The sequence below is a fragment of the Falco peregrinus genome, chromosome 5, assembly GCF_023634155.1.
Source record: "Falco peregrinus isolate bFalPer1 chromosome 5, bFalPer1.pri, whole genome shotgun sequence".
Taxonomy (NCBI): Eukaryota; Metazoa; Chordata; class Aves; order Falconiformes; family Falconidae; genus Falco; species Falco peregrinus.
In genome coordinates this window covers 59,643,720-59,667,814 of record NC_073725.1, presented here as the reverse complement: position 1 = coordinate 59,667,814, position 24,095 = coordinate 59,643,720, and the positions used below count along the sequence as shown (strand labels likewise).

Here is a 24,095-nt window from a genome sequence, read left to right as displayed (position 1 = left end):
CACCAAACAGGCATCAGCTGCTTTTGAAAATCAAGGGTAGCATCCTGACTTGCCTCCTGCTCTATGTGCCTAGAGAGCCAATCCTCCTCAATTAAGCACCTAACCCAAGGTGGGACTTTACCTTCCAAAAGAATAATCCCAGTGACATAAAATGGTTTGGGTTGGAAGGGACCTTAAAAATCATCTAGTTTCAACCCCCCTGCCACAGGCAGGGCCCCCTTCCCCCAGCCCCATCCAGCCTGGCCTTGGGCACTGCCAGGGCTGGGGCACCCACAGCTGCTCTGGGCAGCCTGGGCCAGCGCCTTGCTGCCCTCACAGGGAAGGATTTCTTCCTAATATCTCATCTAAATCTCCCCTCTTTCAGTTTAAAGCCATTCCCCCTTGTCCTGTTGCTACATGCCCTTGTAAAAAGCCCCTCTCCAGCTTTCCTGTCAGCCCCTTTAGGTACTGGGAGGCTGCACTAAGGTCTCCCCAGAGCCTTCCCTTCTCCAGGCTGAACAGCCCCAGCTCTCCCAGCCTGTCTGCACAGCAGAGGGGCTCCAGCCCTCTGAGCATCTCCGTGGTCTCCTCTGGACTCGCTCCAACATGTCCATGTCCTCCTTATATTGGGGGCCCCAAAAGTTGAGCACAGTAAGAGGATGGTCTTGTTTTACTTGTGCATTGACAAACCAGTTTTCAAGACAAGACAGAGGGAAACCATAAACTTTGCCATCTGCTTGCAGACAGTAGCCAAACTGCCAAACATAGAAGTTTAAAGGAAAATCAGCAATTGGTGTTCTGCTTGCTGGCCCCCAGCAATAGTACAGTCTCTAACAGTTGCCAACTCTGATTCGTTCTTTGAAGTTGTACCAAAGTAAAGCCTGGCACAGCAGCAGCATGTGCTGGCTGAAAAGACACCTGGACATCTCAAAGGCTCAGCAGCTGCAGGAACCAGTATATTCTGCGCCCGCTACAAGTTGCTCTACCCCTTCCCAGCAGCATTTATCACATCCTCAACCTAGGACAGGATGATCCACTAGTTACAGTATGAATTGGGGAAAAATCTGCCCCAGTCTCCAGCTCTGTCAAAGACTTCCCAAACAAAATTGGGTGAGGCACTTACAGAGCTGGCTGGAAAGACAAGACTTTGAGGAATTAATTCCATGCATTTTGGAAAGTTACCTTCTAGCCCCATCTTGCACATCAGGACAAAAGCTCTGTGGAGACGCAGTCCCTGATCAAAGCTGATGTGATTATCAACTACCAGAGGAACTGACTGGACTTGTCAGCTTACCGAGTCTGGTCAGGACAGCAGGCTGGCAAGCTGGCAGATGCTGGAAGACTTGGCTCCAGGCAGCGGAGTGACAACAGCAGCTCTGAGCACAGAGATCTGCCCATAGCCTTCTGAACACACTGCTGCAACCCACCTGCTGCACTGCAACGGACTTACAGATGAAAGCTCCCAAAGCTGGTGCACCTTCCCCAGCTCCTCTATCACTGAAGCAGATGGTTCTTAGCACCACATGGAACCTTACAAATCCTTGAATATGCAACTGAAGCAGCATGAACATAATATGCCAGCCAAAGTCTGTTAAACGGGTCACTGAATAGACCAGCCGAGAAGCAGGCAGACAGGCCTGCATCAATGGTCACTGAAATCCCACTGCTGTGTGAACACTTTCTCTTAAATTGCTGAATTTCAAGGAAATGAAATTTGCTATTTTTCCTGTGCTGTGGCACAATACTAACAGGACAATGCAATAAATAAAAGTTAATATTCAAACTGTATCCTCATCTGCCTCTTAATTTTGAAGATCAAACAAGATACAAATTTACCATGTAATGTTTTCTGAAATCTCTTCACAGTAACCATGTCCTTTGTTAATTTAAAAGTTTTCCCTTCAGTTTCAACAGTAAATTCCCTGCAAAGGAAAAAGAAGTCACTTAAAAGCTCCAGCAATAAATAAACAAGTTATACTTGACTTTAAGAGTAGAATGATAGAAGCCAGTGCAAACCCCAGAGATCAAAGAAACATGTGGCATTCCCATTAAAAGGAATTTACATTAATAATAAAATTACTACATGTACATTAAAAACAACCCTTTTCATAATCACAGTGAACTTAGTTGTGGTTAACAGCCTGAAGCAAACTCAATTAGGAAATGGAAGAATCTCAGGATGAAGCATATACATCAAGAGAAAAAAAAAGGGAGGCACACAAAACAGGCACTTGCTGCAGACCGTACATCTCGTCAAGTACATGGACTTCTCATGGACACAGAGCTGTGTCAGAAGGTACCTTCATTTTCACAAATGCCAAAGGCAAGGACACAGCACAGTTATTTTGTTAGTTATTTCTAAAGCTTTTGATATTATGGCCTTCTAAATACTTTCTCTTGCTCCTTGCTAGCTTGCAACCAGCACACGCTCCTTGCTAACGAGAATTTAGGCTGTATTGACCCATCCCACTTACAGGAAGCAAACATCTGTTATTATGCATCCTAACAGAAAATTGCTGCTGCAAACCTGAGGGCTTCACACCATGGATTTATACAAACACGGTCACACAAAAGGTAGGTCTAGCACACCAATACTGTCAACACATGCAGTCAGCAATGGTACCCTTCTCACTGAAGCGTTCACATTAGTGTAACAAAAAACTTCTTAAAAAAGTCTGTGCTAATCACCTGCATTTTGACACAGTATCAAATGGGATGAAGTTTATAAAGATTTTGCTCTGAATGCAGCTAAAACTGGATGCTGAACTGAAACAACAGTCATGATTTTCAGTCTACTATCTAATTCAAGCCTGGGATGTTTATAACTCATCTATTCAATCATTTCAGTGGCATTCTGGATGAACTAACTTCACTCCCTTCTGGCTTTGACATGTGTACACATCACCGTATTCTGCAATAGCGTCTCTTCCCATTTTGAGTCCTGTTTTTTTCTACACTTGCACATTTGTAGAAATATAAATGAAATAAATTATAGCTCAGGGGAGAAAAAACCCACTACCGTTCTGGAATGTGTTCACTGACTTTACAACTTGCACCGTTTCAAGCAGGAAATTAAGTTTATTTTTTATTATTGCACCATTAGCCTTCTCATAATGCATACAGCTGTTGTCTTGGCCTACTTCAGCCAAATTTGACAGCTGTAGAGACCTCCTACATTTTCAGTTCCTGCATGTTAGGAACACAAGCCGACAGGTCGAGGAAAAACATACAAATTGCTGCCCCAATAAATCCAAGGCTGTAACAGGTCCTAAAGTACATCACTAGGCATCGGAGGATACTCACACAAGTTTTGGTTCTCATTAACTACTCTGTTCCATCACTCACAGAATTATTTGATTAATTTTAAAATTAAGTTCAAAACCATTTGCCAGTCCTGGCCAACTCTCAAAGCAGAGCAGGAAGCCAGTAAACACTGCCCATTTCACTGAAGTGTCTCTCTTACGGGATGATCCTACCAAAGCCAGAACCTCATTCCCACAAACATAAACACTTGAATACCGTGGTTACACATTTATGTGCATGCATCAAAAGATATGTTGATGGATGACCACAATGGGTGGGAGAGCACTAAAACATTTCAGATTATCTACTCAATCTACTCTCTCACAAGGAAGCTGGTTTCAGGTGGCTCAAATTAATCCAGCAGCACTTTGGGAACCTTCATCAGAGGTGTCAGAGAAGGCTACGATGCGCACACAGCCAGCTCACCCTTTTTCGTTGAGTAGCTGCTCCATCTCAGTGATGTAACACTCATCACACATGGAAAGGTATTCCATCACCACCTTTGCGTCCTTCTTATAAGCTTTGCCAATGGCTCCCTTATTTGCCTCAAACTGAACAATGTTAACTGTTCTGTACAAGGCAGTTAAGGAGTTTGAGACGACAGAAAGCAGGGCCTGGTTCTTTTGCTATGTCAAAGCTAACTGCTACTCAACACAAAGAAATCTCCTCCACTACTGGATTAAGGAACTCCTCTCCAAGAGAAGAAAGGAACAATAGAAAAATACTGAAAGGCAGAACATCACGAATTTTGAAAGAATACAAGAATACATTTTTTACAAGTACAGCTAGCAGCAGAACCATGGAATGTCATTGAGTAACCTGGGATAGTAACCCCACATTCATATTTAAACCATGCTTCACAGCCAAAACAGAGCCTAGCATTAAGTTAGAAAAAAACCAAGCAAAATAGTAAAGCCCCTTTGCCAACCAGGGTAAAGTCACCTACGTGCTCAGTTCTTTGCAGGTTACTTCCCAAAGTCATGCTGGTCTGTAGCTCCAGGTTTCCCTGTTAACTTTACAGATGTAATTTAAAATAGAGCTGCACAGCTCTCAAAGACATCTCACTGTCAGATCACTTTTCACTTCAAGAGAATCTGGTTTATTCTGAAAGGATATAGGTTCTTTGAGAGGCTTCTCAGCTATAAGAGGAACTTTGGTGGCACGGGCATGGCAGGAGAGGTCATAGCAGGAACGATCAGCACAGCCAACAATCTCAATCCAACCCTGAAAAAACAAAAGCAGAAGCTTTCACCAACTCACTTTTTTTGTCCACTTAAGCATCAAATATGTTTACTCACCCTTAAGCCCTCCCTGCTCCCATGACTGTTTTTTCTACATAATTAGCTCTGTTACAATAAGCAGCCCTCACTCACTAGTTGCTCCGTCATTTGAATGATTCCATTTGTTTTCAGAGGAAATGATCAGTTATCTAACCAGTGCCTGTGTTCAGGGCCAGGTTTTCCACATGGCTTGGCAGAACACAGCCCTGTGCCAATAGCTTAGGGTTGGGGCCAGAGCACACAGTCCTATCACCCACATGCTACAGGCACATGAGACATCATGCCTTCAGGGCTTCACTGCTCCGCAAGTATGGAACAGACAGCAGGCAACCAGCCCCATTAGAACGGTTGAAAGCCTGGCTTATGAGCTACCAAGACAGATCTCATGCAAGGAAAGCACTTCTTTCAACATTTCATTATGTACAGCAAGGAGGAATCTCAAAACATCATTCACGCACACGGAATAGATGAAGCCTCCTTACACTTGCAGCAAATACAACCACCATCTGGGTTTTCTAAAAGACAATCCTGTATAACAAAAGGCACATCAGCTGCTTTCCATTCACTGTCACATCAGCATGGACATATAGGCAGCCAGATGCTGTGTGGTTTTCCGGTTTGCAGTGATATAGCAGGGTGTCAGGAAAGGTATGTCAACAGAAGAAATCCCAGTGCTTGAAGAATCATGGTGTTCCAGAAAATCTTGGGGAATTTTTCACAAATTAAACCATTAGGGTACTACAGCTACTTCTCAGAAAACACAAAATACAGGTTTATGTAATGATTTTACAGGATGGATTTTAAGCTATTCAGAGCAGTTAACTGCTTACTACAGAGTGCTGCAAGTTGGTATAAACATTTTTGGTCAGAGTTAAGTGACAAACCAAAGTGTAAGCCTAGCTCACACGGTGGTTTTGTCATGCCCCTGGGATTGCTGTCCTCACTTCTGGGTTAGGCTGTTGGGACATACTGCTCTGAGTGTTGCCCCTATCCATGACAAGGCTTGCAAAGTTTATTAATCTTATTTACGTGGTATGGCACACGCATGTCCAGCCTGTTTTGGGCTGGCTGCAATGAGAGGCTCTGAACTTAGGGAAATCAGCTGTCTATATTCAAAGGAAGCCATCGGTTCAATCATTTCTACAGGTCTGTTCTATATGAAGACAAATCACACACCCAAGATGCAAAGAATTTTTTTGCTTAAGTTTGGCAGAACTTTACTGGCTTCTATTCCTCTAACTAGCTGTAATGGAACATCGCTCATGGTAAGTCTATCTCAGCTCCTTAAAATCAGAGAGAGAGAGAAACCCCAAGCAAGCAAACAAAAAAGCCAAAAAAACCACACAGAGAAAAACCACCAACCACACACAACCTCCTCACTCCTAGGTTGTACGAGGTTCTTCCTGCCCGTAAGTAAGGCTGTCCGCACCATCTGAAGCCTTGAACCATTCCATGTGCAGACACCTTTGGGCTGAGCATGCTACCAGTTTGGCTCTCAACCCAGTCAGGTCTGCAGATGGGGTCATCCATCAGATAAGGGTCACTGCAATGTCACAGGCTAGCCCACAGACCTCAGCAAAATCCCGTCACATCTTTTGATCCCTTATAGGAACTAGAATACACAGAGTTGTCTAGGTATTTTCAGAAATCTGCATATATCCTAGAATCCTTGGAAAGGCTAACCAGGCAGAAGAACATATGCTTCACTACATGAAGGAAAAATAATGAAATAACTTTTTTTCTTTTTTACTCAGATTCAACCCCCAAAAGTAGATTCTACACCCTTGAAGAGGGGAATGACTTCATAATCAATACAGTCTAGTTACTACGCCTTCTACGACATTTCTTTTGAAACTATAATTCCAGCTGATATACTTGGCTGAGACTTACTGAAGAGGCTGAAAGCTCTCCAAGAAAATCTAAAATGAGTCTAAGAGCTTTGCCCCTATTACTGCTGGTTTACCTGAAAGAAAAAAGCAACACATTTTTCAAAATCCAACCAACAATGCAAAAGAAAGACAAAGCACTCAACAAGGCCTGAACTGAAAAGCTCTTAATGGCTCAGCAGGAAGACAAAAAATCCTTGGGAAATTTTTCTCACAGCACCAGCTGTCTGAACTGGCAGGAATTAACTCATTTCTCACAGCTTGGAAGTGGGAAAGGAAAAGCAAATATTCAAGCAGGATGGAGTATGCCCTGGAATAATGCCTCCAGCAAAACAAATCATTCCCCACTGCTGTTACAGGGGTTATAGCCTTTGGAAAGCACCAGGACTTGGTTCCCTTTAATTCTATATGAAATTCAACCAGAGAAAAGTCCCCAGGCAACTTCAGGCTCCAGCAAAGAAGAGCCTGAAGCATGGACCTACAAGGAAACATCAACAAGTCATAAACTCTGTGCAAGCTCACTGCAGGGAGCTGACCTGTTCCCTTAATCCTGGATTCAGAATATTTTCACTGCAGTAAGTATGTTCATACCAACGTGGGACTGGACAGAAACATCAGACTCATAGCCCTCATTTTAAAAAACAAGAAATAAACCAGAACCCCTTCCTGCACTACCAACAGATCTGACAGGGAGTGCCACTTGCTGTTTCACTTTGTCACTTACATACGATGTTTTGGACTCTGCATCCCAGCAGTCACAGGCATAATGAGCCATCTCATTCTCCATATGCTGTCGGAAGCGCAGCTTCTCTGGGGATACACCGACCTTTGTAAGGAAGAGGTAGATTCTGCCAATGAAGTAACCGAGAACGGAGTTATTGATCACACCCTGGAAAGGGAAAAAGCAGGAAGAAAAAAAACCAAACCACAGACATTAATTCCTAAGGAAGCAAAGTAATGATTTGCTGTACTTCTGCAGACAACCTGACATGTTAGAGATAGAACTTCTTGCAGCTGCCCATGATAAAGTACTGTTTCTCCTGAAACTATTAAATCTTTTCAAATTCACCCAGTGCCACTGGCAGTATCTCCATCTGAACAAAATAGTAAGTTATTATTACTCTAGAACTCATCACTAACTGTCTCTGAAGATCACCTAGTTGAAAATACCTCGCAGTATTTTCTGCAACAGTACAGGCACAGGTGTGACGACTGCATGGGAACTGCAGTTACGGCTCCAGACCCTGCAACAGCTGTACCCTACAGTTCGCAGTTGCAGTACAATGGCAGGGGGGCATTCTTTTGGTGGTGGTGGTTTGGTTTTGGGGTTTTTCCGTTTAGGTTGGGGGGGGGGGGGGGGCGGCAGTATTTTGGTGGGTGGGCTGAAGGAGGCTGGTCAATCTACTCATTCATAATTTGCATGGATGGAGAATCAGGTAGTGAAACCCCAATGTGCCAGCCACGTACTGATGGGGGTCAGCAGCCAAGTATTAGATTCCTAGTCACTGCTGAGCTTTTGGCAGATCCTAGTATTCCTTACTGCTGCTCTCCCACCAGCCAAGTGTGAAGCTTAGCCTCCAACCACTATCCCAACACAACCTGCAGCCTTTCATTACTGATAACAAGGGCCAGGCTTGGATTTCAGCCACACTGATTCACTGAAGAGAACCGACTCTTAAATCTGGGAGCAAACCCCAGCTGGCATCAAAATAACAGTTTGTAATTTAGCCTTGAAGGAAATATTCAAAAGAGCAAGCTCCATGTGCCTGCTAGAGGAACATTACCTGCTGGACAGCATCTCCCAGCCGCATTACGTGGGCGGACTGCCCGCTGACCTGGGCCTTGGCAGAGTACAGGAGAATGTTGAGATCTGCCACATTCTGAAACTTGGGGTGATTTTTCTCACTGGGATCCACAAAGTGCTCAATTTCTGCCATGGTGAATTCCCTAACAGAAACACAACCAACCACGTGTATTAAATATTTCATCTGTTAGACACAGCCAATCTAATAAAAGTTTATGCTTTAGCCTCTCACAAGCAAGTCAGCAATTTAAAAACACATGTAAATCAAGAGCCGAGCCAATGTATAGACGACTGGAATATGAACCAGCCTCGACACTGGATTTAGTTTTATCTTTGAATTCCTAATAAAACTTTCCACAAATTCATCTATAGATCTCCAGGACATGGTTATCACCACTGTGATTCAGAGCAGAGATTAGCACCTTTAGAAATACTTTCAGAAGTTCTCTGGAGTTTTTCCAGACTGCTGCCCATATTAGAATTGTACATTTCCTACAGGGTCAATGAAGAATAAGCCACTGATTAATTCAGTAGCTTTAACTCACATGAGAGATACCTAAAATAACCAGGTGAGGTGACAATTTCTTGAAGATAACGATACCGCTACATTCAGCAACGGTGTACATTCTGTTTTAAGAGCTTGTCTTTAACACATCTATACTCAGACTGATTCTTAGCCTTCCTGCTTGAAATTGCTTTATATTGAATTAGCTTGCTATCAAGAACCTTTAAAAAGCTCTAGGTAATCATTAACTTTAAATCACAGGCATCAGGATATAATTTGCTATGATAGCATAACAGTCTCCAATAAATGTGTCACAAGCATATAATTTATATTTGACTGAAAATGCATTTCAATGAGAAAAGTTCTCATTCCCAGATGTGCAAGAGAGCATATGAGGACTAAGAAAATTCCAGAGTTCCCTTAGTGCTAACGATGCCACTGCCTCTCAGTGGCACCATTTACAGCACCATATTAATCAGTTCCCAAGTTTACGACACATTCTGCCTGTGTGCATGGCAGAACTACACTGACTGCGCATGGGAGCTCTTGTTCCAAATTAGACGGAAGAGACTTCTGTTCAAAATAGTTCGGTTAAAACACAGAGAGTATCCTTAAGGAAATACAATAATCACTTTCAACCTGAGACTCAGTAACTCTGAGCTTTCCTGATTGACTGCTCTTGGGACACAAACACATCTCCTGAGTCAGGTTATCTCACAACTTCCTTTCTGTATTAAGCTGCAGAACTGCAAAACCAAGGCAATAAAATACCGCTACAAGGTCAATCACGTTTCGATTCCAGATTTCAGTTTTAAAGTAAATCACATGAACATATATAAACAAGCAAAGCTGCATGTTCTGTAGAGAACACAGCTACTTTATGATTTGTTTAGATTATGATGGAAGCAAATTTTGTTAGTAAAACTGAGTTTAAAGTAGGTGTTTCTATTACAGCAGCTATTTCAGAGCTCCTACTTCTAACCAGCCAGGCTTAGATAGAACTCTGTAGTTAAAATCTTAATATAAGAGTTTGTCCATGAACACAGAGACTCACTAGGCACATAATCTGGAGGCCTCTGGAAGCAAGCATGAAAGTGACATAATCATGTACGAACACTGGAACAAAAAGGGAGGCGCTACCTGCTCCCAGGTACCCTCCTGCTAAAAGAGGAAATTTGCAGTACCTCACTCTGATGAGGCCGGAGCGGGGTGAGATTTCATTTCTGAAGGAATTTCCAATCTGAGCAGCAGCAAAAGGCAGTTTGCCTTGGTTAAACTCCAGAAGACGTTTGAAGTTGAGGAATATTCCCTGGGCAGTTTCTGGCCTCAGATAGCTGAAAGGAGATGGGGGGAGAGGAAAAAATCAGGAAGATAAAATGGAGGGGAAATCAGTGAGAAAAGAAAAACACAGTTACTACAAAACTTAAAGGTGGTACTTTTACTCCCGAGTCTTTTGAACTCTAGACACAAAATAATGAAGCAACAGACTGAGGGGAAAAGACTGAACAAACACCAGCCGCAGCCCAAACATAGCACTCCACAGTTACTCTCAAACGCAAACTGGATGATTTGGCTGCTTTTGAAATGCAAGCACAGAACGGAAAAAGGTGTTTGAATGAAGTACAGTGGCCAGTGACATCAAGGAGGTCACAAGGAATGCACCCCCCTTGCCTTTCCTATGTAGTCCTGAGCTGTTCCAGCCTGCTTACAAAGGTGAGTTTTGCAGGCGATACGTAACTGCAGCTCTGCTGTCACACAAACTGTGAAGCGGCTTTAGTGTAACGTCCCTACAACCCCTACAGTGATCTGAGATTTCCACAGAGAATACCACCTACATAGATTATTTCATGTACTATACTGGAGAAGACATATGACGTGTACCTCTGATCCCATCCCAGAGCATATGCAAGAATTATATCCTCCACTCGTCAACAGAGGTTTCTGTCTTTGTTTTGGAGACCCCAACTCAAGACAAGAAAGCTTCTACATTGTCACATACTAACTACAAACACCTAGCAACTGATGCTACGATCACCCTGCTAAATAACTTCATCCTGAAACAGGTTCTCTATAGCCAAGCAGTTGCTGACAATTGCGGATTCAGCATTAACTGGCTTTATGGAAACTACTCCAACAAGCAAGGGCATAGCTGTGATCCACATGGTCTATCTGCTTCAAGTATTTTCACACCTCTGCAACAGCTCCTTGATTATCCTGCCTTTCACCAAGATACAAGGAATGCTGACCTGCCAGAGCAGGCTGGGACTGAAAGGCAAGGGAAGGTTACTCAAGAAAAAATTGCGTATTTCAATCCTGTTGAGACTGCATTTTTACTCCAAGTGATCTATGAAGAAGGGACAGTGTGAGCAGAATGAGATTAGTACCTACCCAGGCATGTTTCCTCCAGGCCCAATGGAGGTCTTGAACATCAGATTGAAAGAAACAGGAGGGGACAGCTCATTCCCAGTGATTGGTGATTTCACATTGTAGTTCACAAAGAGATCTGCAAGTTCTTGCTGGCCATAATTGTCCAACTAATACCAAAACACAGGAGAATTATTTTAATTACTAGACAAGATAACAGGAATTAATTATGTCCGCTTCATCTTTTGCTGAGCATGATCTACAGCTCTGAAATCTTGACATTTTCACACAAGCTAGGTTTGAACCAGTAACAGAAGAATACACTGCACATCTGCAAACCCATTTTAGTAACATAAGTCCACGACTCAGTCATACCACAGAAAGTCTGAAGTCTAGATAGAAATGCAAGCACTGAGCATAACAGTGGGTGTAAAGCAGAAAAGTCATTGGGACTGCATCTCCACCCACCAGCAGCTTCTTTTGAACAGTTTCAGCTAAGGCATGGGAAGCACTGAGTTGGGAACAAAAAAAAGAAAAAATAAAGCAATGAGAGAGAAGAAAGCTAAAATTTCTGCAGGGCTTTGTCAGCATTCATTTCTTTTTCTTCTGGTGCATGAAACACAGCAGTCAAGCTGTGCATTAGATGCTCTCTTTTAGAGCTGTTCTACATTTTAGTTAAATAGAACAGATCTGCAGCACAGGGTTTCCTGGTGAAAGATTCTCCATTTGCTCTGAAAACAATTTGGCAATGACTGGACACTTCCACAAGTAGGATAATCTCAGCCCCTTCCAGGACCCTACCTTCCCCTTTCTCTGGAAGATGGGAATCAAGCAGCAGCAGAACTACAGATCTAACTGCAATCTAACTGCACAAGACCCACAATTTCTGCAACTGTCTTGTGCATTAACGTACTAGCTTTCTGCATATGTACATTTAAATGTAGTTACTAGACCCAAGTACCATAAAGGGTCTATACTGAACAGTACAGCAATGATTTAACACTCAAATTTAAAATCTAATGAGCTGCCTCTAGCACTAATTGTCATGATTCTTCATGTATAAGAGAAAGGACAGGAGATAAGAGTTCATTAATAGATAAATTCCCCTAAAGAATGGTCAAAGTTCAGCGTGGTAGTATGAAAAACCTAATGAGAGCTTCTCAGTGGTGCAATACACAGGATTAAAAAAAGTTGCTCTTTCTAGAAGGAAACATTCATTCTATGCATGGCTCTAGAAGTATTTATCCTAGAAGTCATAAGAACAAACATTAAAAACAAGGTAAGAAAACAAATAAAAAAAGGCAAACATCTGCACAGCTGCTCAGGAATGTCAGCCTGGAGCACCAGCTATTCTCATGGGAAACAGGAAAAATGTGTGCGGGGTGCTAGAGACAGAGGAATTAATCTCAAGTACTTCAAAGCCAAGACAACTTTAAAACATACCAATTCAGTGCTAAGCTGATTCAGAAAACTTCTCATCCGTCTCTGTTCCTTTGTATCACAATCCCAGTCAGGAATTTACAAAGGTACAGGGGGAGGACTCAGAAGAGACAGGCTTTTTGCCAGGGCGTGAAGCGGAACAGAGCACACCAGCTCCAAGAACAGAGCTTCAGCCCCACCAATCCAACATTCAAGGGACAAATATAACAGCAGTTACTCTCCAAAACAGCAGAAGGAAGGAGATGCGATTAACCAGCAAGTTTACAGTATTTGTTAACAACTAAGTCTTCAGTATTTAGGAGCATGTACAGCCGGACATATATCTCTGATGCAAAGACTTCTGAGCATCTTCAGAGACACAGAAGGGGCACTGCCTCTGGACTCGGTGTATCGCACTTCCTCAGTTACACCCATATCCCTGCAGCATCCACCTCCCCAGGCAGGCACCCACCTGCGTTAGAACATTTTCCATTTCTGCCTTTTTCTCTGCTGTGCACTTCTTGTCAGACATAAGCTTTTGCAGGTGAGCTGTAAGCAAAAGAAGTACTTAGTGAGTTTGTACTGCAACACCATCACAGACCCCAACCTAATGCTTGAAAAAATCAGGAGGATCCTCCAGTATGACTGTTAGTGTATACCCACCCGTTGTCTTGCTAGTGTCTATCAGGGTAATTCCACTCCTGTCATCAGGGCAATGCTGATCTACAGTTTGTTGATGTGACGCACCACAGGGGAAACAACAGGTCCTTATCTAGTTTCTTTCCAATACTCGTTCCTCTAAACCCAAGCAATGGCTTTGTAGTCCCTTTCTCCTTATTTTCTTTCTATACGGACTGGAAATTAAAAGCAACATCTGATCCCAAGCCAGTATGGCTAATTTTATCCAAATGCACTCAGAGGCATGCACTGAGTTGGTACAGTAGGGTTAGACTGCATTCCACTTTAAAGCACAACATTCTCCATGAGATACAAAGGCAGACAGCGATGCCAACATTTCCCACTCATCTGAAAAAAGCAATCCAACTTTTTAGTGTCAGTAACAGCAGGTGGCTGTTAACCAGTGATGGGCTGCAGAAGAGACAGGGACACTCTTGTTTAAGATGCTGTTCAGTGTGCCAAGTGGGCAGAGCTCAGATGGGCTTCTTTTGTTTGTCTTTTTAATAAAACAAAAATTCTAACAGAATAGTATGAAAGCAGCTTTGATGCCAGTGCGCATTGTTCTATATACTTAACTTCCAAGGAAAACGCTAGAAAACTGGAGAGCACAAGCAACTTAAACCTAGAGCAGAACAGTCCTTCCTTTCATAATGGAGCTGTACATAAAAAAGTTTTCCTTTTTTTTTTGGTTTTTTAAACAAATTTTAATCAATAACCAGAAAGAAGAGTGAAGACTTTGCAAACCTAAGAAATGCATTAAGTCTGTTTAGCATTCCCAAAAGTCAGCTGAGTTCTAAGGTATATGAAAGTCAGCAGTCACCACGTAATTGAACTTTGCATAGGGAAAGCATGCTCTGTCCCCTTGTATCATCATTAAGTCATTTCTCAGTTCCAAACAAAAAGCAACTGAAACTCAAGAAAACAAAAACCAGAACATGGTAGAGGACAGGAATGTTGTTATATAGGGAGTCCTCAGCTTAGACAACACAGTGATCTTCTATGGCCTGATGACCCAGGATTTCATAAAAATGACCCAACCATGTAACACAGGACACTAACACAACATTTGGCTGAAACTGAGAACTTCGGGGATCTTTGGTATGGTAGGATTAACGAACTACAAACGCAAGTACAAAAGACTGGCTACACCAATTGGCCTCCCCTGAGAAAGATAAGTCTTTTCCCACATTTGTACCACTGCAAGAAATCCCCAAGGCCACCTAGCCTTGGAATAAAAGCAAACCTTTTAAGAGATGATCAGCACGAAAACATTCCCCATTTTTCACATCTTTCACCATAAAGTCAGCAAACTTGTCTACGTGGCCAGAAGTCCTAGAAAAGATGATAGAAAAAAGAACATGAAAACTTCCACCAGACAGCCCTGGGTACTGTCGCAGTGGACAGACCATAACCAAAAAGAAATGCTTTAAACTATGCACCCAAACTGTAGGCTCACTCTTGCTTCAGGTTATAGATTGACATTAAGCAGTACCATCCCACAGAAAATCTGATCTGTGTCACTACATCTTAAAACGTGTCCCTTAAGATGACACTTAGCGCCTGTAGGAACTGCATCGTGATCAAAGCAAGACATAGACGCAGTTGTGAAGAGTAACCAGTAATTCAGGTGGACAGATTTCCACTATTTTGTACCAGTGATCCATGAAAGCTTCTGCCCGTTGTGCCATGACCCATACAAAGTAATGCAGTTCACTCCACTCAGGCTCTCAGTCCAAAAGCTCCTGACATATTTAGCAAACCTGTGGGTAGTCTTAGTGGAGACATGTGGAGGTGAAGTGTCCAGAATCTGAACTATGCCCTCACCCTGGAAGATGGTCCTTCTGCCTGGCGTGTGGATAAAAAGAGGGTTTCAATCCCCAGGGCTACAGAGGCACCATTTGCTTTCAGAGCTCAATTAACACACTGCAGATTGCCACCCCTCCACAGAGAAGGAAAGGATGGTCGAGCAACCTGGCCACTGTCCTAAACTATGACTCAGGTGTTCCAGGTTTAGGCAAGTCACCTAATTCTTTTTCTTCTCTTCTTGATCTTTTAGAAAAAAAGGGATAATGGAAATTTATTTCTTAATGGGACTGCAAGGAGACATTAAGACATCAGACTCTCAGACATAAGTCCCACTGCTCTCCCCGATTTATGGAACAGCTTCTCACGTTGACCTGTGCACTGCCATCTAATTATTTTGCACTGCAACAAGGTATGAAATTGGGTGACCCAGTCTCAAGATTCCTGTGGGTAATTTTACAGAAGACTGTAAAATGCAACTACAACCAGAAATTATATGCTGCAGGAAAGAAAAAAGACCTATATTTACTTCAGAACCGGCTCTGGCGTAAGCATGGTACAGTCAATCTCCAGGATCTGCTCTTCCTGAATAAAGTGCTGTCTCCATGCTTGGATGATGTTGTTCTTCAAAGCACACCCAACAGGCCCAAAGTCATACAGACCACTGACACCTGCAAAGAGAATAAGGTAAAAAAAAAAATAAAATGCAGTAGGTCCTACATTGTATGAACCTGCATTGTTATGAGGAAACATCCTCCCTTCCTAGTGTTTCCATCAGTTGGCTTGAAGTCATTTTCTGAGCATGAAGCACCAGCTTCCCTGGGCTAAACAGAATACGGAATGTGGCTCACCATAGAGAGGCTTTTTACATAAAGACCCATAACATAAAGGCTGAAAGTAAACTCTATGAAGGACCTAGACAGACACTGCCCTACACACTAACCAATACAGTTCAGTTGCGGAGCCCACTGGGCCCTCAGATAGCGGTAGAAGCTGAAACTGATAAATACCAACAACTGTGAAAGTCACACTTCCTCCACCGACGGATTACAGTTTGTGGAGAGTTTTGTGCAAGCAATTTAGCTGAAGGAAGAATCTGAATACAGAAGAGGTGATAATGTATGGGCCAAAGCAGTACGTTATTGTCAGTAATAACACATATCTGCTGATCCCTAGGTTAGGCACAACAATGAAAAAAAAGAAAAATCCAATAAAACAACCTAGAGTATTTATTTTAGTGTCTTAGGTGATAGAGCAGGAACAATACAGGCATCGTGCTGCCCCCCCCAAATGCTCAAATCAGCTCTCTGAAGAGGTTTAACAGCCACATTTGTTCACCTGCACCTGTTCATTGACAAAGTTCACTAAAGTAACAGGTTCTAAGGTTCATGTTAATTTTGCGCACTATCTAGCCAAGAAAAGCTCTGACAGAGACAAACAGTCACAAGGAAATAAGCTGATCACCCCCTCAAACACCAAAACACCCCACCCCTCTGCAAAGAAACAATCTTCTACAATGAACTGCTCAGAACATGCAGCCTAAGGTCCACTCGTTTACATTCAGAAAGCAAAAGACAAAATTTGAGCCCACTCCCCACCCACAGACTTTAGGAAGGGGGAACTTTTGAAAGGCTTACAGACTCAAGAAGTAAAGTTTAAAGCCAACTTTAAAAATAATGCCTTTGTGTTGCATTAATGTAATGTTGCACGATGTAATTTCACACACCTAGGAAGACCACAACATTAGCCTAAATGGATTAAAATGTACATCTCTTCATATCCGTACCTCCATAAATAGAAAAGGCTTGATCGTAGAAAAACCTCCTTTTCAAAGTATCTTCCATTTTAACTCTGTCCACAACGTCATCTTTGGGCTGTAAGGCCAGCTCCTGTTAATTCAAGCAAACCAAAAACAGTTAATTGCTCCCATTTCTGGCAGGAGGAGAAATCCTCTCCATTCACCACTATGAGTCAAAAGTCTGTAAACCCCATTTTGAAGCAAAGGTATCCTGCCAACATACTCATTTTCCAAAGAGCAATGGTCACACTGAAATTCAAGTGCTCAATTACAAGCATGATTGTCCGAATGCAGCATTTTAGACACTTGAGGCAGACTCATCTGTCCCGACTTTCAGACAACTAAGTCTAAGCTAGTCATCCTCAGCTTTCTTTACAATCACTGGAAAATGTCAATTTCCAAAGCAATTCTTCTGACCTATTTCCCTCTCCTGACTATAAAAAGAGCTTGGAGTGACTAGCTTGAACTACAAATATCTAACTCTTGGCATAAATGAAGCTTTCAATAAAGTGTACCTCACATGAAAGAATTCTGACTATGACAATTACAAACATCATCATCATCCCTGTGCTCTGCCAAAGGTGTATGTCTGCTACTTGCACAAAGATCTACTTGCAAAATGTAGGCTTTCACAAATACGGCCTGCTGCACTCAGAAAATTTATTTAAGAGTGCCTAAATGCCCTGCCCAGATTCTGTGAAAATGTTTTACAGCAGGCTCACCATTTTACCTGAAAACCTACGATTTTTTGCAATCAACTCCCATTAGTGAAGTCAACAGACCTGAAAGATTTTCTTCAAGCATGATATTTTGATAATTAAAGCAGAGTGAAGCCAAGAAGCTCAATAAATTAATTCAGATCCTCCTCAGTGGCTAATGCTACCATTTTGAACAGCCTTTTGGTAACAGAAAGTACTGTACAACCAATAGTTTCAAACTTTTCTTCTTTTAGCATCTATAAAGACAAATAAACGTGGCCTAATTTTAAAAGCACTGTACATCTGCTGCTCCCATGAATTAGCATAAGCCAAGGAGTAATTGCATGAGAGATGGAAAGAGTCAAAGACAGAGAGAGCACACACATGACAGCAAGCACCAGAAAAGTACTTTTAAAGCATGGAAAGGGAATCCATTTGGCACTTTCTGCCTAAAATCATAGAATCACATTTCACAATGACCAGGGTTTCTTAAGAGAAAGGATGGCTTTTGCCCAGAGCTGGAAGAAGAAGAGCAAGTGACACAGCCCAATTCTGAGCTGGCAGGGAGAAACGGCTAGTAGAGGAACAACTGGAGTGGGCACAGAAAACTGTAGAGCCCTCTTCTATTACCTAAAGAGAATAGTTCATGAACTGCTGCAGAAGTCAAAGAAACAGTCTCTTCTATCTGGCATTCATAAACATAAATATATTCATAAATAGAAGGCAGAAAAGTACCTGTGTTAGTATTCAAGGGCAAGAAAGACTCCGTAGAGAAACAGAATCATCTCTGACTTATGATATAGTTTGAGGACATAAAGCCAAGGAATTTTAAACACTCAACTTCTCTGCCCTGTTCAAAGCCTCAAATTCAGAGCCACTCTGCTATCTTTAAGTAGGAGTCACAGGGCTTGAAAACTGTACCAGCAGAAAACTTACCAGCTGCTAAAGCTAACAAGCACTCACACTGCTGCCTTCTGCAAAAGGTGCAAGTGACTGATGCATTGCTGGAAACACCACCAAGAAGGACTGTATTGGAGTGCTGCACTCACAAGGGCAGATGCTGCATTTGCAAGGTCATTCTTGCACTGACAGGGATACCACCCACACAAATTGTGTAACTGGTAAGCACGCCTCTACACTGCATCCTACAGGCGCTCTTCCAACGGAAGGTGGGGCTCAAATGCATACCATGACCCCTAACTTGCCTTGCTGTGTCACTCTACGCCAAGCTTCCGAGGGCTGGGAAACAGAATTGGGAAGATATTTAGAAACTAGTTACTCCAGGACAACACAGCTATCCATATGGGTTTCATGCAATGGTTTCAAGGCACAGTTCTATGCCAAATACTAAGTAAAAATGACATCTTTTTACTTGGGTTAAACGTATGCAAACAGGTAACCATCATGCCAGAGCCGGCAGGGAGCACTGACTGTTCACCTCATGTGACTATGCAGGATAAACAGAGTCGACTGGTTTAATTCCGCTACACTCACCTTCTCACAGTAAGTTAGTTGCAAGCAGTGGTGTATTTATTTATTCATTTATTTTTAAGACTACCACCAAAGCACAAAATCATTTTTATATGAAATACAAATCAGAAAGAACCTCACAGTTTTCCTGGCTGAATCTGCCTACCTGACTGTTTTTCCGTTCAGGAGTTTCTATTTATTGTTTCAGTTTGAGAAGGGGAGGGGAGCTTGCAGGATAAGGAAGCCTGTTTTTTCTTGTTTATGAATCTAGAGACAAAACAAACTTGAGTTTCCATCATTTCCATTTGCAGAAAGACTTTCCAGAGCACATTCGCATTTTCAAAAAGGGGGCGCAACTTCAATATACCCCTCTCTATAAGGCTGAGGGAAATCATAGGCTACTTGAAACATCTCCAAAAACTTTGTTTAAACAGTAGCAAAGAAAATGGTTTCTAAAGAAACACCTTCTATGCCAGTCTGGGAATTTAAATCCGCACAAAGAAGCTGAAAATGAAACTTGCTAGAGCAAGCAGCACATCCTCTCACTGCACACAAAAAAGATCTATACAGTCAACAAAGATTAGCAACATACACACTGAATTTCAGCTTTGACTTACAAACAACCGGAACACATATTTGTTTGCACACTATTATTTAATGCTAACAGGTATCAGCGTAACAGATAAAGAATGAAACTACCACTAGTTGGAAACTTGCAAACTATTTCAGAAGTCATTCAAACAGTCTAGCCCAAATCAATACTATAAAAAAGCATTAAGTAGAGATTTCGAGGCTTTTCAGACAAAACTGCGGAACTCAAATTTAATTTCCAGACTCACCTTTGCTTCTAGGACCCTCTTCCGAGCTTTGAGCTCTGCTACAGCTTTGTCTATATCCACCTGAGGAGCTTTCTCTTCCTTCAGTTTCCTTACCAGTTCTCCCTAGAAGAAGGAGACAAAACACAACACCGATTCTTTCTTTGAATGCCATAGAGAAAAGCTCTCCTTCTTTGAGCTCCCCTGTCACTCCAGAAGGAGGGCTTCATCTGGCTCCCAGCTCTCCTCCACGCAGGTCTCAAGAGGCTGCTTAAATTGGTACAAGTGAGAAGGCATTTGAGAATTAGCAGAACTAGGCATTATTAGAAAAATTCAATGCCCCCCCCCGCTGTTAAATCCCAGACCTGTTATTAAACCTCAGTGTGCAACTATCTTCCTGTATGTACCTCTTCACAGCAGATTCCCACAAATCCTAGTTTTCTGTCTTTGAGGATGCACCAAGTGGATTCTCAGATGGTTAATAAAGGCTTTGTGCCCTCCTCCTCAGTAATAAGGCTTCTCTTCCTTCTACCCTTTCCCTTTTCTTCAAAATTTATGACCATTTCAGACCTCTTTTCCTCTGTCACATCTATTCAAAACTGGCCAGTAAGTACACAAATTTTTAGAAGAAGGTCTCACAGAAGACAGGCATTGTTAGCCTAATGTCTAAGCAAACAAGGTACTGCATTATCTCTAAAAACTGTTACTGTTTTTAAAATTTATCCAGCAACTTCGGGAAGGAATGGAGTTAAAAAAATGAAATAAACTAAACCTCGAAGTCTAAACGTTTCAGAGCACCAAAACCATGCAGTGGGCTTACACTGAGGTCTTGACCCGAGTCAAACCACCATCACTTTGTTATGATTCCACAAAGGCCTCTTCGTCCTGTGGGGAAAATTCTTCCCTTTAACCCTAGGGAAGCATTCAATCCCTAAGTATCCAACAGCATGCTTTTCTGAACATGATCCTCAGCAGTCACGCCCAGCTTGCTCTTGGAGATAAATTAATTAAAAGTCTTCCTTTGAGTCCACCCTTCTTCAGCCAAAACCAAGGTCAATCTTGAATTACTGAGAAGGACAAAGGAGCTGACCCAGAAGGAAAAAGCACAGAGATGTCAATGCCTTCTCATGTGGAATGTTCTAAGAATGGGATGCTCCAAGTTCAGCATTTTTCTTGCACCTTGCACTTCCCCATTAAACAAAAAGGGGGAAAAAAGGAAAAAAACCCACTGCAAACAGAATACAACATTTCCATCACAACAGCTTTTTCATCAATTCCGAGCTTTTCTGACATTAATATTACAGGTGACTGAGAAATCAAAAAGAAGACAATACACAGATTGCCACTCAGTAATCACATTAGAAAAGCTAAAAGTGCTTCAGAGACTAAGGAGTTCAAAAGGCTAATTTTATTAATAAAGGAGGAAGCCTCAAAAGACTGCACTAAACCAAACACACAAAAAGAAAAGAGAAAAATAAGAATCCTGTCACACTCCCTAACCCCGATGGCTACAAGAACAGAACAAATCTGCACTCTCCTTCCTGTTAACTAGTTATACCAAAATATGAAAGTTTCACTCTAGGGCTGAGGATTTCAACTGCCATTCCTGGGTAACGTGGCAGAGGGAGGGATCTGATCTCTTGTATTTTTTTTCTTTTAAAGTAGTAAGTCCAAATTGCCTTTGTTGAGCTAGGGGGTCGGCAGTGGAAAAACGTCAAGGAAGCTGCAAAGCTGCTACTGCTGACTCAACAGAGCTACCACCCTGCTCATTGCTGAGCATCTAAAAGCAGCATACAGCAACTCTTTGTCCTGATCTATAAGAGTACTCAGACATACGCAAGGAGGGGAAAAAAAACCAACAACACACAACTGAAGCAAATAATTATGTTTGCTGACAGGACTCAACCTAATTAAAGCTACGATCTTGAGCCCAACCCAGAGGAGGAGTACACAGCAGCACTCGATGTGGCAAATTTTGCTGCAGCTTTGTCCCACAGACCAGTAAAGCAGAGAGGGATCCACCCCTGGATCACGGCAGCTTATTGCATCAGGCACTGCTGCAGGAAGATAGGCTGCTCACTTTCCTCTCCATAGGTTAAGAGTCCCTTAGGTTTAATTAAACTGCTTCTCCACAAGCTGATAGACAGGGTCCTCTGCATCATAAGGTACCAACCCCAGTCATCGTTACTCCCTCCCTTTCCTCTTGTGCAATCATCTCAGGGAATTACTACTGTCAGCTGTACAACACAATATCTGTAATCCCAGCTACACAAATTTACCCACAAACCTTTCCCTGGCACCCCACACTCCTGTTTCAATCCCACAGGCGGCCAGAAAGAAGGGGTGCATTGATACTTTAAAGGCAAACGTCAGCACCCAAGACGCAGGATTTTAAAGTAAATAAATTGGCTAGCTCTAGAGATCATCGTTTTATTTACAAGAAGCTCTCCTGCCAAGGCATTATGCTGTACAATGATTCATAATAAAAACTCATTGAAGTGCTGGTATAATTAGAGGGTCATAAATCCAATTATTTAATGGGAAAACACATGCACAAATCTATGTGTAGATCTACACACACGTAGCTATGTGTGCAGCTAAGCAGAAGACTATGGATTCTGCCACTTAAAGGAGGCATATGGGGAACCCACACACATAGGTCTTGCTGCTGAAGGAAGGGGAACTCCCATGTGCTATAAACAAGCTCCACTGCCATTAACGTACACAGCAAGAGCACCAAGATCAAGATTCACTTAGGAAATAAGGCAAATAAATCACTCTCAGGTAACAAGGAAGATAAAGATAACAGCTCCACCTGTGAGGGAGATGAAAGAGAACATGATGCAGTCCCAGCTAATAGAAGACATCTATGTATCTAGACAACTAAGAATGATGAAATGGAAAATGTGCAAAGGAGGATGTGCCTTAGCACATCAGGCAAATATGCAATTCTAAAGAATATCGTTTACCTCCAAACCCCAGCACGAACTCTGCTCTTAAAGGGAAATCATCGTGTGACCCTATGGGATCAGGGAACCTATGCAGGCTGTTTTGGAAAGAAAACGCGAAGAGCCAGCTACGGGGCCCTAGCAGCATGACAAAGTCAGCCCCAGCTGGGGCAGAGGAGGCACGGAGCCCAGGAGAGGGACGCCAGGCAGCCTGACGAACTGATCCAGTTCTGCCAGACTCCAACGCACAGCACCGCTGCGGGGAGGGGAGCGGGCAGCCCCTGTCACCCACCCCCTGCCGGCCCCTGCTCCGGGGCAGCGCAACACCCACCCCAGGGGAGGCACCTGCAGCCCCCGCTCCCCCGGGGACCAAGGCCGGCTCCCGGACGCCCGCCTGCGGGCTGCCCGGCCGGAGCCCGCCGGGGCTGCGCGGCGCCCCCGAGCAGGGAGCGGGGAGGTGGCGAGCAGGCCCTGCGGGGCTGTGGGGAGACACTGCGTTCACTCCGCGAGGGGGGCACCCACCCGGAGCACGGCCCGCGCCAGCCGGCAGGGCTCGGGGGGGACACACGGGGGGACACCTCCCCACAGACCCGAGCCGAGGCACCGGCCGGCCGCCGCGGGCCCGGAGCTCCGAGCGGGTCTGTCACGCACCCGTCCCCCTCAGAGAGATCCGCGCCCCGCAGGCGGGAGACCCCTCTTCAGGCGGGTCCTCCCCGGCGGGTGTCCCCCCTCAGCCGCCACCCGCCTCAGCGGGGACGCCCCTCAGCCGGGCCGAGGCGGGTTACCTGATGCCGCACCGCCTGCCTGAGGGGCGCAAGCAGCGCCTCGGCTTGCGGACCGTCCATGGGGGTCGCGGCCGGGGGGGGCCGGGAGCGGAGCGGGGCGGCGGGCGGGCGGACGAGGCGGCGCAGGCGGTGCAGGAGGGCGGGCAGGGCGCTACGGGGCGGCAGCGGCATGGAGAGGCGCGGCGCGCCGCCCTACCCCCCCCCGCATGATGAAATCCCGCCTGGCGTAAAGCCGGCCCGCGCCCCGCCGCCGCACTTTCCGCACGGGCAGCGGCCGCCGCAGCGCCGCCGGCGCCCGCCCCGCCGCAGATTCGGCACGGCGCGGGGCGGGGCGGCACGGGGCGGCGGGCCGACAGGGGGCGCGCGGGAACGCCCCCGTCGCGCGCACATGGCCCCCGCTCCCACCCGGCCGCCGCGGCGCGAGGGGGGCGCTGCGCATGCGCGAGGTCAGGGCCCCGCCCCGCCCGTGGGGCGCGTGCGCGGGGTGGAGCACGGTGTTGCGCGCACCCACGCGCGCGCACGCGCACACGTACACAGGCACCCGGGGTGTCCGTGGGCCG

General features: G+C 44.2%; 1 protein-coding gene across 1 annotated transcript in view; it reads right to left on the bottom strand.

Moving 5' to 3' along the window:
• Positions 1–23,815, bottom strand: part of GARS1 (glycyl-tRNA synthetase 1) — a 29,079-nt gene extending 5,264 nt beyond the window's left edge. Inside the window, exons 1-13 of the mRNA XM_055805578.1 lie at positions 23,536–23,815; positions 19,827–19,928; positions 16,808–16,910; positions 15,551–15,692; positions 14,462–14,550; positions 13,013–13,089; positions 11,146–11,291; positions 9,942–10,091; positions 8,233–8,395; positions 7,173–7,337; positions 4,399–4,506; positions 3,709–3,854; positions 1,816–1,901 (exon numbers count right to left, since the gene is read on the bottom strand). Of these exons, the coding sequence (XP_055661553.1) occupies positions 1,816–1,901; positions 3,709–3,854; positions 4,399–4,506; positions 7,173–7,337; positions 8,233–8,395; positions 9,942–10,091; positions 11,146–11,291; positions 13,013–13,089; positions 14,462–14,550; positions 15,551–15,692; positions 16,808–16,910; positions 19,827–19,928; positions 23,536–23,706 (1,648 nt within the window). The 5' untranslated portion in view covers positions 23,707–23,815. The remainder of the gene's footprint in view (positions 1–1,815; positions 1,902–3,708; positions 3,855–4,398; positions 4,507–7,172; positions 7,338–8,232; positions 8,396–9,941; positions 10,092–11,145; positions 11,292–13,012; positions 13,090–14,461; positions 14,551–15,550; positions 15,693–16,807; positions 16,911–19,826; positions 19,929–23,535) is intronic.
• Between the last annotated feature and the right edge of the window lie 280 nt (positions 23,816–24,095).